General features: G+C 41.3%; 1 protein-coding gene across 1 annotated transcript in view; it reads left to right on the plus strand.

Annotated features, from left to right (window-relative positions):
• The window catches only part of Fbn1 (fibrillin 1), a 199,469-nt gene that overhangs the window by 135,180 nt on the left and 49,292 nt on the right, over positions 1–14,997 (plus strand). Inside the window, exons 31-37 of the mRNA XM_013010126.1 lie at positions 264–389; positions 7,107–7,229; positions 7,349–7,471; positions 8,740–8,865; positions 10,960–11,082; positions 12,818–12,940; positions 13,396–13,560. Coding sequence (XP_012865580.1) covers positions 264–389; positions 7,107–7,229; positions 7,349–7,471; positions 8,740–8,865; positions 10,960–11,082; positions 12,818–12,940; positions 13,396–13,560 — 909 coding nt within the window. The remainder of the gene's footprint in view (positions 1–263; positions 390–7,106; positions 7,230–7,348; positions 7,472–8,739; positions 8,866–10,959; positions 11,083–12,817; positions 12,941–13,395; positions 13,561–14,997) is intronic.

Raw genomic sequence — 14,997 nt, forward strand, 5'->3', positions numbered from 1 at the left:
CTGTGGCTCAAGGGGTAGAGTGCTAGCCTTGAGCAAAAAAAAAAAAAAAAAGCTCAGGGACAGTGCCCAGGCCCTGAGTTCAAGCCCTGGGACTAGCACAAAAAAAAAAAAAAACGAAAATTCATGAGTTGTTTGTTTGTTTTTTTTAAATCTGAAAGTGTTTTACTTTTTCTAATTTATTTGCCCTAATTACATTATCTCAGGGAGATAGAATTCAATTGTATCGGAGCATTGGGTGTATGAACAGCATCTGTGTTTTACAGACGTCAACGAATGTGACCTGAATCCGAATATCTGCCTCAGTGGGACCTGTGAAAACACGAAAGGTTCCTTCATCTGCCACTGCGACCTGGGCTACTCAGGCAAAAAAGGAAAGACGGGCTGCACAGGTGTGTAGGTTTCCTTCATACGGAACAAGCAAATGTTACGTGAAAAGACTACTGATATTTAAATTGTATCATAACGCATACTGCGCAACACTTTTAATACATTTACCTTCTGTACATCTGGCATTTGGCATATTTTATAGTTGAATAACAGTAGACATTTTTATGACCTTTACCAGTGAATAAAAAAGACACCCGGCATGAATTAGCATCATAAATGACATTTTAGGAGGCTAAAAGCACGTTTTAATAGCAATGCAATGACCAGGCTAATTATCAGGCATTTGTAGCCCTTTCTCAAAGCAAAGTGTTGTATATAGTACTCTTGCCATGTTTTGCTCAAAGTTTTATAACTGAAATTGTCCTTGAGAGGTGGTTATCTTTCTGTTCAGATGTCAACTATCTCCAATCTTATGGTTTCTAGAATAAGAGCACTTTTGATATATTTTGCTTTAACTCACATAGCAATTTATTCACGGGATTTAGTAAGTCCTGTAAAGGGATAATTGAACCATTTATAATTTTTATGTGTCTAATACTAGTAGTGTCTGGGGAAAATCTTCCCTAATATGTATAGAAAACTCATCTTTTAAATACCAAATGGATGAAGGCATGCTGTGACAATGGCATTATCTTATTAATGTCTAGTTGGAATCTTCAAACATGAAGCCATGATACTATAAGCACATGGATTAGCAGAATGAAGTTTTACTGGCATATTTTAATGTAACATTATGACATAAGCATAATTTAAAGTATAATAGAGCTCATGGTAAACTTGAATTAGGTTTAAAAATTTTTAATATAAATAGAAGGCTTTAATTCTAATGAAAGAAAGTTAATTTCATTCATGGCCTGTAAGAAAGGGTCTCTAGTATTCCAAATTCCAGCCCACTAGGGTATGCACAATATTTGATTCTTTTCAATTTCTTTACATGAAGAAAGCTTAAATTTTTATGCCATATTTTGGGTGAGATATAATGTCTGTAACACCATTGAACATTGTGTTGGCCAAAAAATCAGAACAATTGCTTTCTTATTAAGTGAGACATACAAACACTGTCTTTAGAGCCCAGTTTAAAGGCATAACATCTAACCAATCGAAAGTAATCATTCTTTACCAATACATCTTGAGATCAATTTGAGGAAGGAAATTTTCACAATGTATGTGGAAGGCTTGTTTTTTATAGTTGGACTTGCAGAGACTTTGGGGACAAGTGCTACATGATAGATAACATCTATCCTGTTTCACAAAACAGGAGCCTTTTAGTGAACTTGAAGCATGAAGAATGGAAGAAATACCACGTCCTTTCTGTGGGGCCAGTATCTTGCCCCATTCCTTTACATTGCTGCCTAAAATAACTTTTCAATCGGATAATACTTCATTAGCACTCTTAGAAGAAGCCTTGACTTTCATGGAGCCTTTAGGATCAGAGTAGCAGAGATACAATATCCTCACCTGAGCAGTGGAATCCTGAATTTCATTCCTAGTTCTTCCATCCATGTTCATGATCTAGTACCTGGATGTTCTTGTAGTTACTCAGTGGTTTCCCTGAGTAGTTGGCACCATGGTGACTTGTAGGAGGTGAGTCTGCATTAGCAAGAGGAGAGAGATTGTAAATCTTGTTATTACAACCACCAAGGGCATCTTGTTGGATTGGAAATGACTTGTATAAACAGAAATTGACAGGAAGTTTAATACACTCAAAAACAAGGTTAAAAAAAAAGTCCTGGGCCAAAAATACCTTTACAATCCCATGTAATGAGGGTTCTTTTAGCCTCCTTTTGCTTTAACATTGGGGTCACTGGTAATTTGGAGTACCATTAGGTTACCTTGGTGACCGGCACGATAAAGACAAGTGTTTATAATGTCCCAAGCAACTAATGTAAATAGAGGCATGAATCTTGCCTAATTAGATGAGCAAGCCACACAACAGAAAAAGCAAGAATAGACCTTGGACCTGTGTTGTGTGGGAAAAACATACAAGATATAGATAGATACATAGATAGATTTTTTTTTCAAATGAGTATTCTGGAAAGGAATTACAAAAACATGTATGCTATTTCATAAGAAGGGACTTTCTTTCATGAGAACTAAAAAAAAAAAAAATAGTCATCTGGGCTCCATGACAGCTTGGTCTAAATATTTCAGCTCCTTGTCATTACTGATTGTTTCCATTTTAACAAATAAACATTTTTTTTTCCCTTGCCAATCACTTCAGCAGTGTTAAGAATCCACCCACTGCCTTACATTCCCAGCCCACACAGATGCTAAGGGGTTATTTTTTCCTAGTTATGCTTTGTCCAAATTGTGGGTATTGCTGAGAGGAATGTTTGATTTAATGGAGAGAGAATGTGCCTTTTACTTGGAACCTGGGACCTCGTTTGTCCTTCCTGGGGCTGGATTACAAACCAGTGCAAACCTTCTACTCATTCTACATACCTGTGATTGTAGGAAGAAAAACAACAGGTCACTGCTAGGTACTATTCTGGGCACATCTTGGCTTTCACAAACATTTTTTTTTTAAGAACCTGTCTTCCCTGATAGGTTCCCTTAGTCAATTAATAGGGCATGGGAGGGAATGGAATGGAAATCAGAGTTGTTTTTTTCAGTTACAATAGTAGGATGTGTGGCAAATCTATTTCTCCAACGCTCTGGTGCCTTTCACGTGAGAAATGTTTCTGGAGGGCCCTCACCCGTGGGAGAGAATCACATACTTCACCCACTAGCAGTGAGGGAAGAGTTGTGTTCATTTCCTTCCTGTTACTTACCACCGCTAATTCCCTGGGCAGCTTGTGAAAACTCCATGGGTGTTCAGTTCACAGTTTTGTGTCCTGTTTTCATCCAAATGAAGAAATCCAAGTTGCCTTTGTGTTTGGCCTTTCCATTCACTGCTACTTCCTCTTCATCAATTCCTAATCCAGAAGATCCCTCATTGGCCAGCTGTGTGGACTCAGAGATCCAGAGGGCAGGAAAGCAGGTGCTCTGTGTGGGATGCAGCCTCTCCCTGTATCACGGCGGTAGGAGACCAGCGCAGCTTAGAACGCAGCCCGTACTGGGGCAGCAGACTTGCGTGGGTCACAGAATCTACACTCCTGGTCTGCTCAGACCACGCCCCAGGCCTTTGCCCTTCAGGGGCCCTGTACGCAGGACCTTGGAGTCTTTGAGCCCAAGGATTTTTGGGAATAAAGAGGATGCAATGTCAGCCTAAAATTTGAATTTCTTTGCTTTTCTTGGCTTCCATTTAATCTTAAAAAGGAATTTTCTGTCTGGAGCAGACTCGAAGGGGAAAGAGAACATTTGTACAGAAAGAGATGTTCTTGGCAAGCACGGGCTGTGTTTCTTCACATTATTAAAGAGAGTTTCAATTCAGCACTTTGGTTTGCTTGGTTTCCTAAGGACTCAGTTTCCCCTTCTGTTTGCTTTTATAACAGCACATCTTCTTAGACGAGTGTGTCACACACATAATGATGACATAATTGTGTTGTTGGATGCATAGGCATCCACACATGTGCAATGACTTTTTATTCAGAAAGGCTTTATGGCCGTGTTGTTGTTCTAATTCACTTGTTACGTACCAAGAGTAGAAGGCATTTGAAATGATGAGTTATGTAAGTAGGAAGCTGAATTTTGACTTGTGAATTATTCTGTTTTAATATCCCAAGGCCTACGATAATATGCCTTTTGGAAATGCCATTCCATTCTCCTTGAAAGCATAACAACAAAGTTAAAAATACCTATTGAATTAGAATTTTCTATTGATATATTATTAATGCTAAAAGGAGATCCTCCTTTTTAAAACATACGGTAATTTTTTTTATTTTTTTGGTCAGTCATGGGGCTTGAACCCTGGGCCTGGGCGCTGTCCCTCAGCTCTTCAGCTCAAGGCTAGCGCTCTACCACTTGAGCCACTTCCAGTTTTCTGAGTGGTTTTTTTTTTTTTTTGGAGCTAAGAATCTCAGGGAGGGCTGGGAAGGTGGCTCAGTGGTAGACTGCTTGCCTTGCATGCATGAGGCCCTGGGTTCGATTCCTCAGCAAAAAAGAAAAAAGCCGGAAGTGGTGCTGTGGCTCTAGTGGTAGAGTGCTAGCCTTGAGCTGAAGAGCTGAGGGACAGTGCCCAGGCCCAGAGTTCAGGCCCCACGACCGGACCCCCCCCCCCAAAAAAAAAGAGTCTCAGGGACTTTCCTGCCCAGGCAGGCTTTGAACCACGATCCTCAGATCTCAGCCTCCTGAGTAGCTAGGATTACAGGCGTGAGTCACCAGTGCCTGATCCGGATGGTAATTTTTAATTTTTATTTTTTTAAATTTTTTTAAATGATCGGATGGTAATTTTTTTAAACACAAGATTACATATAAAACCAGGCGCTGGTGGCTCCTGCTTGTCATCCTAGCTACTCAGAAAGCTGAGATCTGAGGATCGTGCCTCAGAACCAGCCCTGGCAGGAAAGTTTGTGAGACTCTTAGCTCCAATAAACCACCTGAAAACCAGAAAAGGCGCTGTGGCTCAGGGACAGTGCCCAGACCTTAGGTTCAAGCTCCATGATGGACAAATAAGTAAATAAATAAAATTAAAAATTACATATAAAAGCATGAAGGAGCTAAGGGTACCTTTGGCATTAAGAAGTTGAAACGATACAGGATTCTAGGCATTCACACACAGCGAAACCAAAGGAAGATGCTCTTAGAGGAGGAATACAAAGGTACAGTGCTTCGGTGCTCCTCATTACATAAATTACTTATCAAAATGAAAGAAAAGAAATTGGAAAGGAAAAAAGTAAATCATCAACTGTTGGGGTTAAAGGCATGGCTCATTTGGTAGGGTGCTATTCAGTGAGCAAAAGTATCAGGTACCTAGTTTAAGTGCTGCTCTCAGACCTTAAAAAAAAGAAATTGGTAAGAGATAGTTTCTAGATTAATCAACTCTTTTTAAAAAAGTGTTTAATAGCAGAGACACAAATAACAAAATAAGGTTAGGGAAATGGGGTTGGCGATGTGGCTCAGTGGTAGAGTGCTTGCCTAGCATGCATGAAGCCCTGGGTTCGATTCCACAGCACCACATACACAGACAAAGCCGGAAGTGGTGCTGTGGCTCAAGTGGTAGAGCATTGGCCTTGAGCTGAAGAGCTGAGGGACAGCGCCCAGGTCCAGAGTTCAGGCCCCATGACTTACCAAAAAAAAAAGTTAAAGAAATGAAAACAGGATCCACAAAGTGGTGGTGTGAGTCTTCTGAGGAAAGCAGTTATTTGCATGCCCTGGTTGAAAGCATTGGTGCCAGTTCTGTGGAGTCTGTAAGGACAGGTGCATGAATATTGCCCTTGAATTCCCAGGCCCACTTACCCTGTTACTCCTGAGTTGGCTGTGTCCCTTCTTTTCCTGTGCACAGCTCTTCAGTTGGTTAAAGCTCCCAGTCACAAGTGTAAGCAGAGCGCCGTCCTTGACCTGCCACCAAACCTCTATAGGTTCCTGTGCTGCCAAGGTTTCGAGAAAATTCACCTGTGCAAGATACGGTGATTATGAAGATAGTCTTCCAGATAGGGTTCCTTGTTGTGGCATTGCAAGAAGAAATGGTGCAGGAGACACTGCGTTTCTGTTTTGGTTTTGCTCTTGAGGTGATGACGTCAAGGCCGTGACGGTTGCAGTTTCACAGGGCGCGTGTGGCGAGCAGCATGCTTCCCAACACTTTCACATCATTGAACGGAGCCTCTTAAGAAAACAAAAGGGAAGATACATGCCGCTATTCAAGTGATCACTGGAAAGTCTTGTACATTTTGTATCTCACTGTTATCCTTCCTGACCTCCGTCTATCTTGTCTGAGACTTTAGTTTCCACATAAACTCATAGCATCACGCCCATGATTTTTTACTCTTAATAAATAACAGTGCTGATTATGAAAACCTATTCGATAAAAGGTAAAGTTCGGGAAGCAAGATGTTTTTCACTTCGTACTTGGTCTTGTTGTGGCTAAATGTGGAGAATGAAATTTTGAGGATTGGAGAATTAGGAATCTTGAAGTAATTGGATGCTAATCTGCTATTTTTTACTCTGTCAAAATCCCCTCTAGAGTGACTTGAGTTTTACAGAAAATATTTAAGAAGGGTTAGGCTTCCCATGTGCTAGGACTCACTGATGTAAGAGCAAACATACTGCTTTCAGGAGTATTTTCTGCACATGCTTGAATTAGCCTTATCTAAAATAAAAGATAAAACATAATTAATAATGTTTTAAGTTTAAGAATAAAATGTTTATTATATGTAGTGTGAATCAAGTTTTCTGACATACCAACAACATTGCATTCCTTTTTTAATGTAGTTTGTAAAAAAAAAATCTCCATCATTACTCTGTAGTTGACTTGATAAGAATATTGACCATAAAATATATACCCATGAGTATTAGCTTGGTAATAGAATAGACTGGTAGGTAAACCCACTTCTTAAGTTCTTTACCTGGAAAGAGGTTCATTTTGCTTTGCAGTGACTGGATGTTTACAATACAGAAAATAATTAGAGCTAGCAATAGCGAACACTATCAAATTGTTCTTTCTTTGTAAATTGAAACATAAAGCTGTTTGATACATAGGTTAAATATAAACTTATATTTACACATAAATCTAAACTGTTGCATGGATGAAGGCAAGTTGATGTTAGAATATTGCTAAGCTATTTAAAAGAACAGAGGAGCACTTGTGTGAAGCTTTTCTAAACCACTGATTATTTTTCCAGATATCAATGAGTGTGAAATCGGAGCACACAACTGTGGCAGACATGCTGTATGCACCAACACGGCAGGAAGCTTCAAATGTAGCTGCAGTCCGGGCTGGATTGGAGACGGTGTTAAATGCACAGGTGAAGTGGAAATTGCTTATCATGACCTATATACTGTAAAGGCAAATTTACCTTGGCTATAACTTGTTTTAACTGCCAGCTAACTGTCAGTGAATGATGATGTAATGTCATTCCTTAAGATCTGGACGAATGCTCCAATGGAACGCACATGTGCAGCCAACATGCGGACTGCAAAAACACCATGGGCTCTTACCGCTGTCTCTGTAAGGAAGGATACACGGGCGATGGCTTCACTTGTACAGGTAGGCTTGCGCTAGAATGGGAGGCAAGGTCTTCCACACATTTCAGACCAAGGATTCTTTGGGGAGGGCAGCTTAGCAGAAAAGATTACTTGGGACTAGATTCTTACAAAATAAAAATTTAGAGCCAAGGCTGGACTCTGGTGGCTCACGCCTGTAATCCTAGCTTACTCAGGAGACTGCGATCTGAGGATCGTGGTTCAAAGCCGGTCCAGGCAGAAAAGTTCCAGTGAGACTCTTATCTCCAATTTACCACTCAGAAACTGGAAGTGGGGCTGTGGCTCAATGTGGTAGAGCGCTAGCCTTGAGCAAAAGAGCTCAAGGACAGTGCCCAGGCCCTGAGTTCAAACCCCATGACTGACACCCCCAAAAAATATTAGGCCCAGGTCAACTAGAGAATCCTGAAAAGTTATCTTTCTTTCTGTCTCCCCCAATACCCACACACAATTTATCTATCTATTTTACTGTGTATTCTGATGTCATTTGTTTAAAACAAATCACATTTCCTTTTACACTTCACTTTTATTTTACTTTGTTTTTGCCCGTGCTGACTTGTTTCCCAAGTCAAACTCAAGGATACTGTTATCATAGAAGGCTATGTGAAGACAAGGATTAGATGCTTTGAAGGAGGAGAGGTGGATGTATTTTTATGCAGTATTTATCTTTTTTCTCCTTCCCATTATCATCCTGCTCCTCATTCTATATGAGCTTCTGTAAGAATTCCATACCTGTTTTGCAATGAATGCATTCACTTTCAGTTTTATATAGGGAGAATGCTCTAATTAATATATAGTCCAAGAATTAATGTGAACCACTGTGCATGTTTTAATAACTACGATTAAGATATGGTTGCATAAATTGCACCTACATGGTTAAGAGATTGAGCAGATAAGACTGTTATCTCCTCTGTGGTTACCATTCAAGCTCCTTTGCTGTGCCTCTGAGCTTAATAGCATAAACAATGACATACTCTTTCCATTCATAAATCTGTCCTCCATGTGTATGATCTTTTGGGGAAGGGTTTGCTTAATTTGTTTGGCTTATTACAGACTCATTTTACAGTTTTAGGGGCGATTTTGCAGTCAGAATTCTGAATCTGAAGCACGTATTCATTGCATATTTAGCATTCAAAAGAAAAAGACAAGTCGAGTTTACGTATATGAACTAGAAGACATGGTGAAATAGCTACTCTCAGGAAGCTGACACTTACTAAAAAGCATTGGAAAGCTCCTCAGTGAAATAGAGTAACTTGTGTTTCGTCCTGTCTGTAGACCTCGATGAGTGCTCTGAGAACCTGAATCTCTGCGGCAACGGCCAGTGCCTCAATGCCCCTGGAGGCTACCGCTGTGAGTGTGACATGGGCTTCCTGCCCAGCGCTGACGGGAAAGCCTGTGAAGGTAAGGCACCGGTCAGCGGCTGGAAACCTTCCAGGGCTATCTGAGGCTCAGGGGTCTAAATATTCCTGATCCTTGTCTTCTTGTGAGGTGGAGGTATGTGTTGGCTTCACATCTTAAGTTGATCAGTTTCAAGGAGAGCCTAGGTCTCCAAATGAAGCGTTTCTCTGCAAAAAAAAAAAAAAAAAAATGTGCAGAGAAAAATGTGTTCTCTTTCTATAGGCTACACCTCCCAAACTTAGTGACATGATCAGATGCAGTCGACTAATTGACATAAGAGAAAGAGGATCACCAAGTGTGGTCACTCAACATAGCACACTTACCCTTATCTATGGGGAAAAGAACCCACAGCAAAGGTCCCCTGTTGTTTGCATTCTAGAAATGAAGGCTTCGGAATAATGGCAGAGCAGATAAGCTTCTATGTGGAATGATTTACCTCTGCAGTCTTTATTAGGTAGAATAATGTCCTAAGTCCGGCCCAGAATATTCTCTACATAGCTAACATTTATAATCATAGAACACTGTTTTATAAAACCATCCGTTGGGAACCTATTGGAATAATAGCATATTATCAGGGGTTCTCTAGGCTTAGAGAAGCACTGGTCAGAAAGGAAGAGTCAGCCAGGCACCAGTGGCTCATGCCTGTAATCCTAGCTACTCTGGAGGCTGAGATCTGAGGATTGCGATTCAAAGTCAGCCCAGGCAGGAAAGTCCGTGAGACTCTTATCTCCAATAAACCACTAGAAAACTGAAGTGTCACTGTGGCTCAAGCAGTAGAGTGCTCACCTTGAGCTGAAGAGCGCAGGGACAGCACCCAAGCCCAGAGTTCAAGCCCCACGACCAACCAAAAAAAAGAAAGGAAGGAAGAGTCTGGGGACCTATCCGTTAAGCACAATTAGGAAGCACAAGATTCTCCTCTTTACCCAGCCTTTTCAAACCGAAACACATTCTTCCTCATTCCAAATAATTAGTGCCTACAATGAACTAAGAAGATTTCAGTAGAAATAAACAGATGATAGCAATTGACAAGTTTAAACAAAGCCCTGAGTAATGTATTAGCTAATAAGTTGTTCCTTGTTAAGAAGATACAACCTTGGAATACACCGTTAACTCTGATATTTATATCTATACATGTCTACTTTATATCTTATATATATTATATAAATATATTTCTTATTTATCTCGTGTATTTCTCACATATAATTTATCATTTATTTCTACATAAAGACTTTTCTTTGTTCTTGAACCATGGGGTGCTCTTTATACAGTTTGTATTAAATATGTAGAAGTTGATATAAAACTCTTCTGAGGCAAGAAACTAGATTATGCTGTTGATCGTGTGCCTAATGCCTTGTTTACTTTTTTTAGTCCAAACATCCAAGGAAAACAGGTACTGTGCCACCTCTAGTAACATAAACAGTCACAGTGAAAGTTTTCCTTGTCTTAATGCTAGAAAGGAAGGTTTTGTTTATTTGTTTGTTCTTAATATAAATCATCACTGGCAGCATGGCCCTGGCTATTTAAAGCCAGTCCCGAGTCTGAAAATGTGCCCTGCATCAGTACCACAAGCGTCTGTCATGTGGCAGGGACAGAAGTCTGAGGGAGGGGCCCCTCCGTGTTTTAGATCTCTGTCCATAGTAGCAAACGCACGCCAGTGTCTGTCTTTGTGCGTGGAGATTTCTGTTATTCACTAGGGGTGGTGGATTATAAAGCTGACTCATAAAGCTACCACAAGGAAAAGATTTTGTAGTTCTTAAAAAGTTTTAAGCCACAACAACTGAAATAGGGGATATACTGACAACACCAAAGCATGTATTCTACTCAGGCCTGTTGGGCCCTTGCTTTAAAAAGTGATGCGGACCCATTTGAAGGGAAATAAATACGCATCCATTCAGTCTTTAACTGCCTGGCCTCTAATGCAGACGAAGGAGCCATAGCCTGTTATCAGTAAGATTTCCTTGTGTGTAACAGAGGATCTAAAAGTCTAGAGAAGTGTCTAGATCACTGTCAGAGAATTCATTCCGTCAGTAGTGATATCAATGGCCTAGTTTTGGTGGGTGGATTAACCTTTCTGCCCCCACTTCCTTTTCCCCCAAGATATCGATGAGTGCTCTCTTCCCAACATCTGTGTTTTCGGCACTTGCCACAACCTCCCGGGCTTGTTCCGCTGCGAGTGTGAGATAGGCTACGAACTGGACCGAAGCGGTGGCAACTGCACAGGTAAGGCGTCCGTTCACATCCAGGTGGGCTCCCAGGCATCCGGGGACTCCGTTCCCAGGGCCTCACTGGGACCACACCATGCTACCCTCGAGAGAACGCCACACAGAGGGAGGAACAGTTCCTCAAATCCCGAACCGACTAGATGTGAGGATGCAGTAAAGGGAGTGAAAGCCAGGAGAAGGAGCAGAGTGCACAGTCTTAGAATGAAGCTCGTGTCTCGGAGGGAGTGTCCCTCAGAGTTGTGTTCGCCTATACGGCTTCACAGACATTTCCTTTCTTTCTAGGGTAGATTTCCAGAGTGTGTCTTTTGAACGCCATGCCCACGGGTTTTCTCCTTGTGCTTTTCCATTGTAATTTATACCCTATCCCAGCCCATTTCTTATGTCTAAGTCCTTTACCTGTAGAGCAAATCACTTTCTGGGCAATAAGAAAGAAATGGTAAGAGTCCCAGGCACCCAACGGATTATCACTCACTCGCTCTGGCACCAAGTGAAGACTTGGACAGCGACGGACATTTCTTACTCCTGAGCTCCTCTTCTGGTCAAGGATACAAATAGAACTGGTCACAGCATGTAGAAGCTCAGGATTTCAGGAAAATTCTTTTACTTAAGCTACTTGAACAAGCCATGACTCAGTGGCTGCCAAGATCATGACGACCACCAACCACCTCCTCACAAAGGCTTTGGACTGGAATATTCCTCCCAGGCATATGTCTTCCCTTAGTTTTTTCTAGAAAGCAGTCTGGTATCGAGCGAGGCTTCTAGCATACCTCAGGAAGTTACCTCTCCCTAGTCCAGGCCCCCCTTCCTCAACCCCAAGCCATCGTTCTAACCTCATTGCCATTAGTCCGGTCCTGTCCACCCCATTTCACATGGGATTTGAGCAAAAGAATCCTGTCTTACAGAACCCACAGGAAGATTAGCAGCGCCATGAGAAGGTCCTGAGGACAAAGGCCCTGTTCTCCAGCCTCCCCTCGCGGGATCCACTTGTCTAGTTTTGAACATTTCCTAAATGTTTAGAATAGACAAAAGAATTGCACTGGAGTGGGAATTTTCAAAAACCTATATCTTAAACATTCTGCCCATATTTTGTAATGGAAACTGGGGGGGGGGATATTTAACTCGGTATGGATAACTGAGAGACAGAGAGGAGAGAGACAGAGAAACAGAGACAGAGAGACAGAGACAGAGAGAGAGGAGAGAAAGAGGAGAGAGAGAGAGAGACTCTGAAGGCTAGAAGAATTATGCTAGGGCCCTTGCATATGTGTTCAGGAGAAATAGCAAAGGTTGCCTGCTCCCGAGGGTTCTTGGGGACATCTTGCTCTAATTTGACAAAATAACAAGCCACACATATTATATATATATATATATATATATATATATATATATATATACCTGTTTCTCAAATTTTGGTTGACCTGGGTCATGGCAATGTTTTGCCTTCAGTTACCTTGACTGGAATGTTTTCCCTAGTCCCAAAGTTATATTTTATCCTGATGACAAATTTGAGTGGTAACTATGTTCCAGGGGAAAGAGATCAAAGAATATGACATAGTTCCTTCCTGAGGGGTTTTATTTCAGAAGTGGAAGACTGCATTTCTACATGTAATTATAACTACTGACTCTTTAAAAAAAAATCTTGTTGGGGGCTCTAGACTTAGTTCTACCGTTTTAGGATGATGTCAGCCACAACGTTGGCCCACTTGGTAATTCTACCCATGAATGTTTGGTTGTAGATGTTAATGAATGTCTGGACCCGACTACGTGCATCAGTGGAAATTGCGTCAACACTCCGGGCAGCTACACCTGTGACTGTCCTCCCGATTTTGAGCTGAATCCTACTCGAGTTGGCTGTGTTGGTAAGATCCGTGAAATGTTTTCAGAAACCGTTTCTTATCGTTAAACATTCTATTTACAAAATAGTCCTATTACCAAATAGTCTATACAACTTTTTTCTAGTTCAACTTTTTACATATATACAGTGAATATGATGACTGCATTGTCCCACCATCCCCCCCACCCCTCAAACATCTCCAGTTCCAGCTTCATGGTGTTTATTTTGTTAGACTATAAAAGTTAGTTTGAATATTCTAGCTTCATGGTTACTAAAAGTAATAGCAGAGAAATGATTATATTTCTAAGATTTTCAGATTTCCTTTCTTAAAAGTCCAAGTATATGCTCCTGGGTACTTTTTTACTTTCTTAGTAAAAGTACATTATGATGTTGAATGTCATTTCAGAAAAGACTTTGAATTTTCAACCCCTAAGTGAAAAGAATCTGCCTGACACTCTTTCATTTGTCTATGGTAAACAGATACCCGCTCTGGAAATTGCTATTTGGATATTCGACCCAGAGGAGACAATGGAGACACAGCCTGTAGCAATGAAATCGGAGTTGGCGTGTCCAAGGCTTCCTGCTGCTGCTCTCTGGGTAAAGCCTGGGGAACTCCCTGCGAGCTGTGCCCTGCTGTGAACACATGTAAGTAGACATCCTACTATTTGTTGTTATTGCAGCTCAGGCCAATTCTCTTTTTCTGCTTGCACAGAAAAGAGAAGACACGGAAGGAGGGAATCGCTAGTAACCTCTGTGCTTATGTAGGAAGAGTAGATGGATTCTCCCTTTACCCTGTGGGGAGTCCTCCTCTCTACTTGAAAGTCACAAAGTACCCCCATTTTTTCTTGCACTAAAAGCTGGGCCGGGGCAGGGAACATCTCTTTCCTATCTGAGAGCAGCTAGCATTACTGAAAGTGCATCCAGGTTAGGGGACCACTGCCATGTTGCTTGCCTTCCCCAAATGCATGGATGGATCACTTCTTACTTGGTTGGCTGGGTTGGGAAATACTGGAACAGCCTCAGAGCTGCAAATTAGTTATAACAACAACTATAAAATCATTCCGCTCATAGGGTATTACTGAAAAAGGAAGCTTTAGGATATGATTTTAAGGACAGAAATAATATATCCCAGGGCTGGGAAGGTGGCTCAGTGGTAGAGCGCTTGCCTTGAATGCCTGAGGCCCTGGGTTCGATTCCTCAGCACCACATAAACAAAAAGAAAAAAGCCGCAAGTGGCGCTGTGGCTCAAGTGGTAGAGTGCTAGCTTTGAGCTGAAGAGCTGAGGGACAGCGCCCAGGCCCAGAGTTCAGGCCCCACGACCGGACCCAAAAACAAAACAAAAAAAAGAAATAATATATCCCCTACAGAAATGAGTTCTTATTTTTGAAGCGAATGCTGTATTATGCGTCAGAATGGGGTGTTGCTTCCTTAGGGAAAGTCAGTGGCTGCCATTTATGGTCCATTGGGGTATATGTTGATATTTTTTCCTCCTTGCTAATGGACTACCCATTCCTTAAAAAAAATACTCCATAAGTACCTGAGTGTCTTGTTTGGATGTAGAAAGATGAATTCGAATAGATTCTGCCCTCTAGACGTATACAGCTCAGTAAACCAAACATGACCCAAACCTAAGTGCTGTATACAAGCAATGAAGGCGCCATGACTGATGGGAGGAGCTCTCCCACTTGTCACATTGGGCAAGCTGCTTCGCATTGTGGAATATCACGCTGGATTAAACAGGGTCATTCATCCCAGCTACCACCCTCTCCCTTTGCTTCGAAGAGGGGATTCAGTTCACTCTGGAAGAGGGTACTCACCACTTGGTACACTTTTTCAATTGAGCATTTAAGAAATGGTGTGGCCTACAAGAGGAAACTCCAGAAGAATGGAAAGTAGCAAGAAGAGGAAAAAGAAAAAGGAAAAAAAATCACTTTCAGTAATGTTGAATGCCGCAAATCTAGATTTTTCAGTTGGGGAAACACAACAGTAATCTACCCAAAATTCTAAGACAGAATTAGGATGGGAATGAATTAATACATGCCATTTCAGAAAAGCCAGGTTAAGGATGATGGTAAGGTTTGG

This window comes from Dipodomys ordii, unplaced genomic scaffold (genome assembly GCF_000151885.1).
Source record: "Dipodomys ordii isolate 6190 unplaced genomic scaffold, Dord_2.0 Scaffold11, whole genome shotgun sequence".
In the NCBI taxonomy this organism is placed as follows: domain Eukaryota; kingdom Metazoa; phylum Chordata; class Mammalia; order Rodentia; family Heteromyidae; genus Dipodomys; species Dipodomys ordii.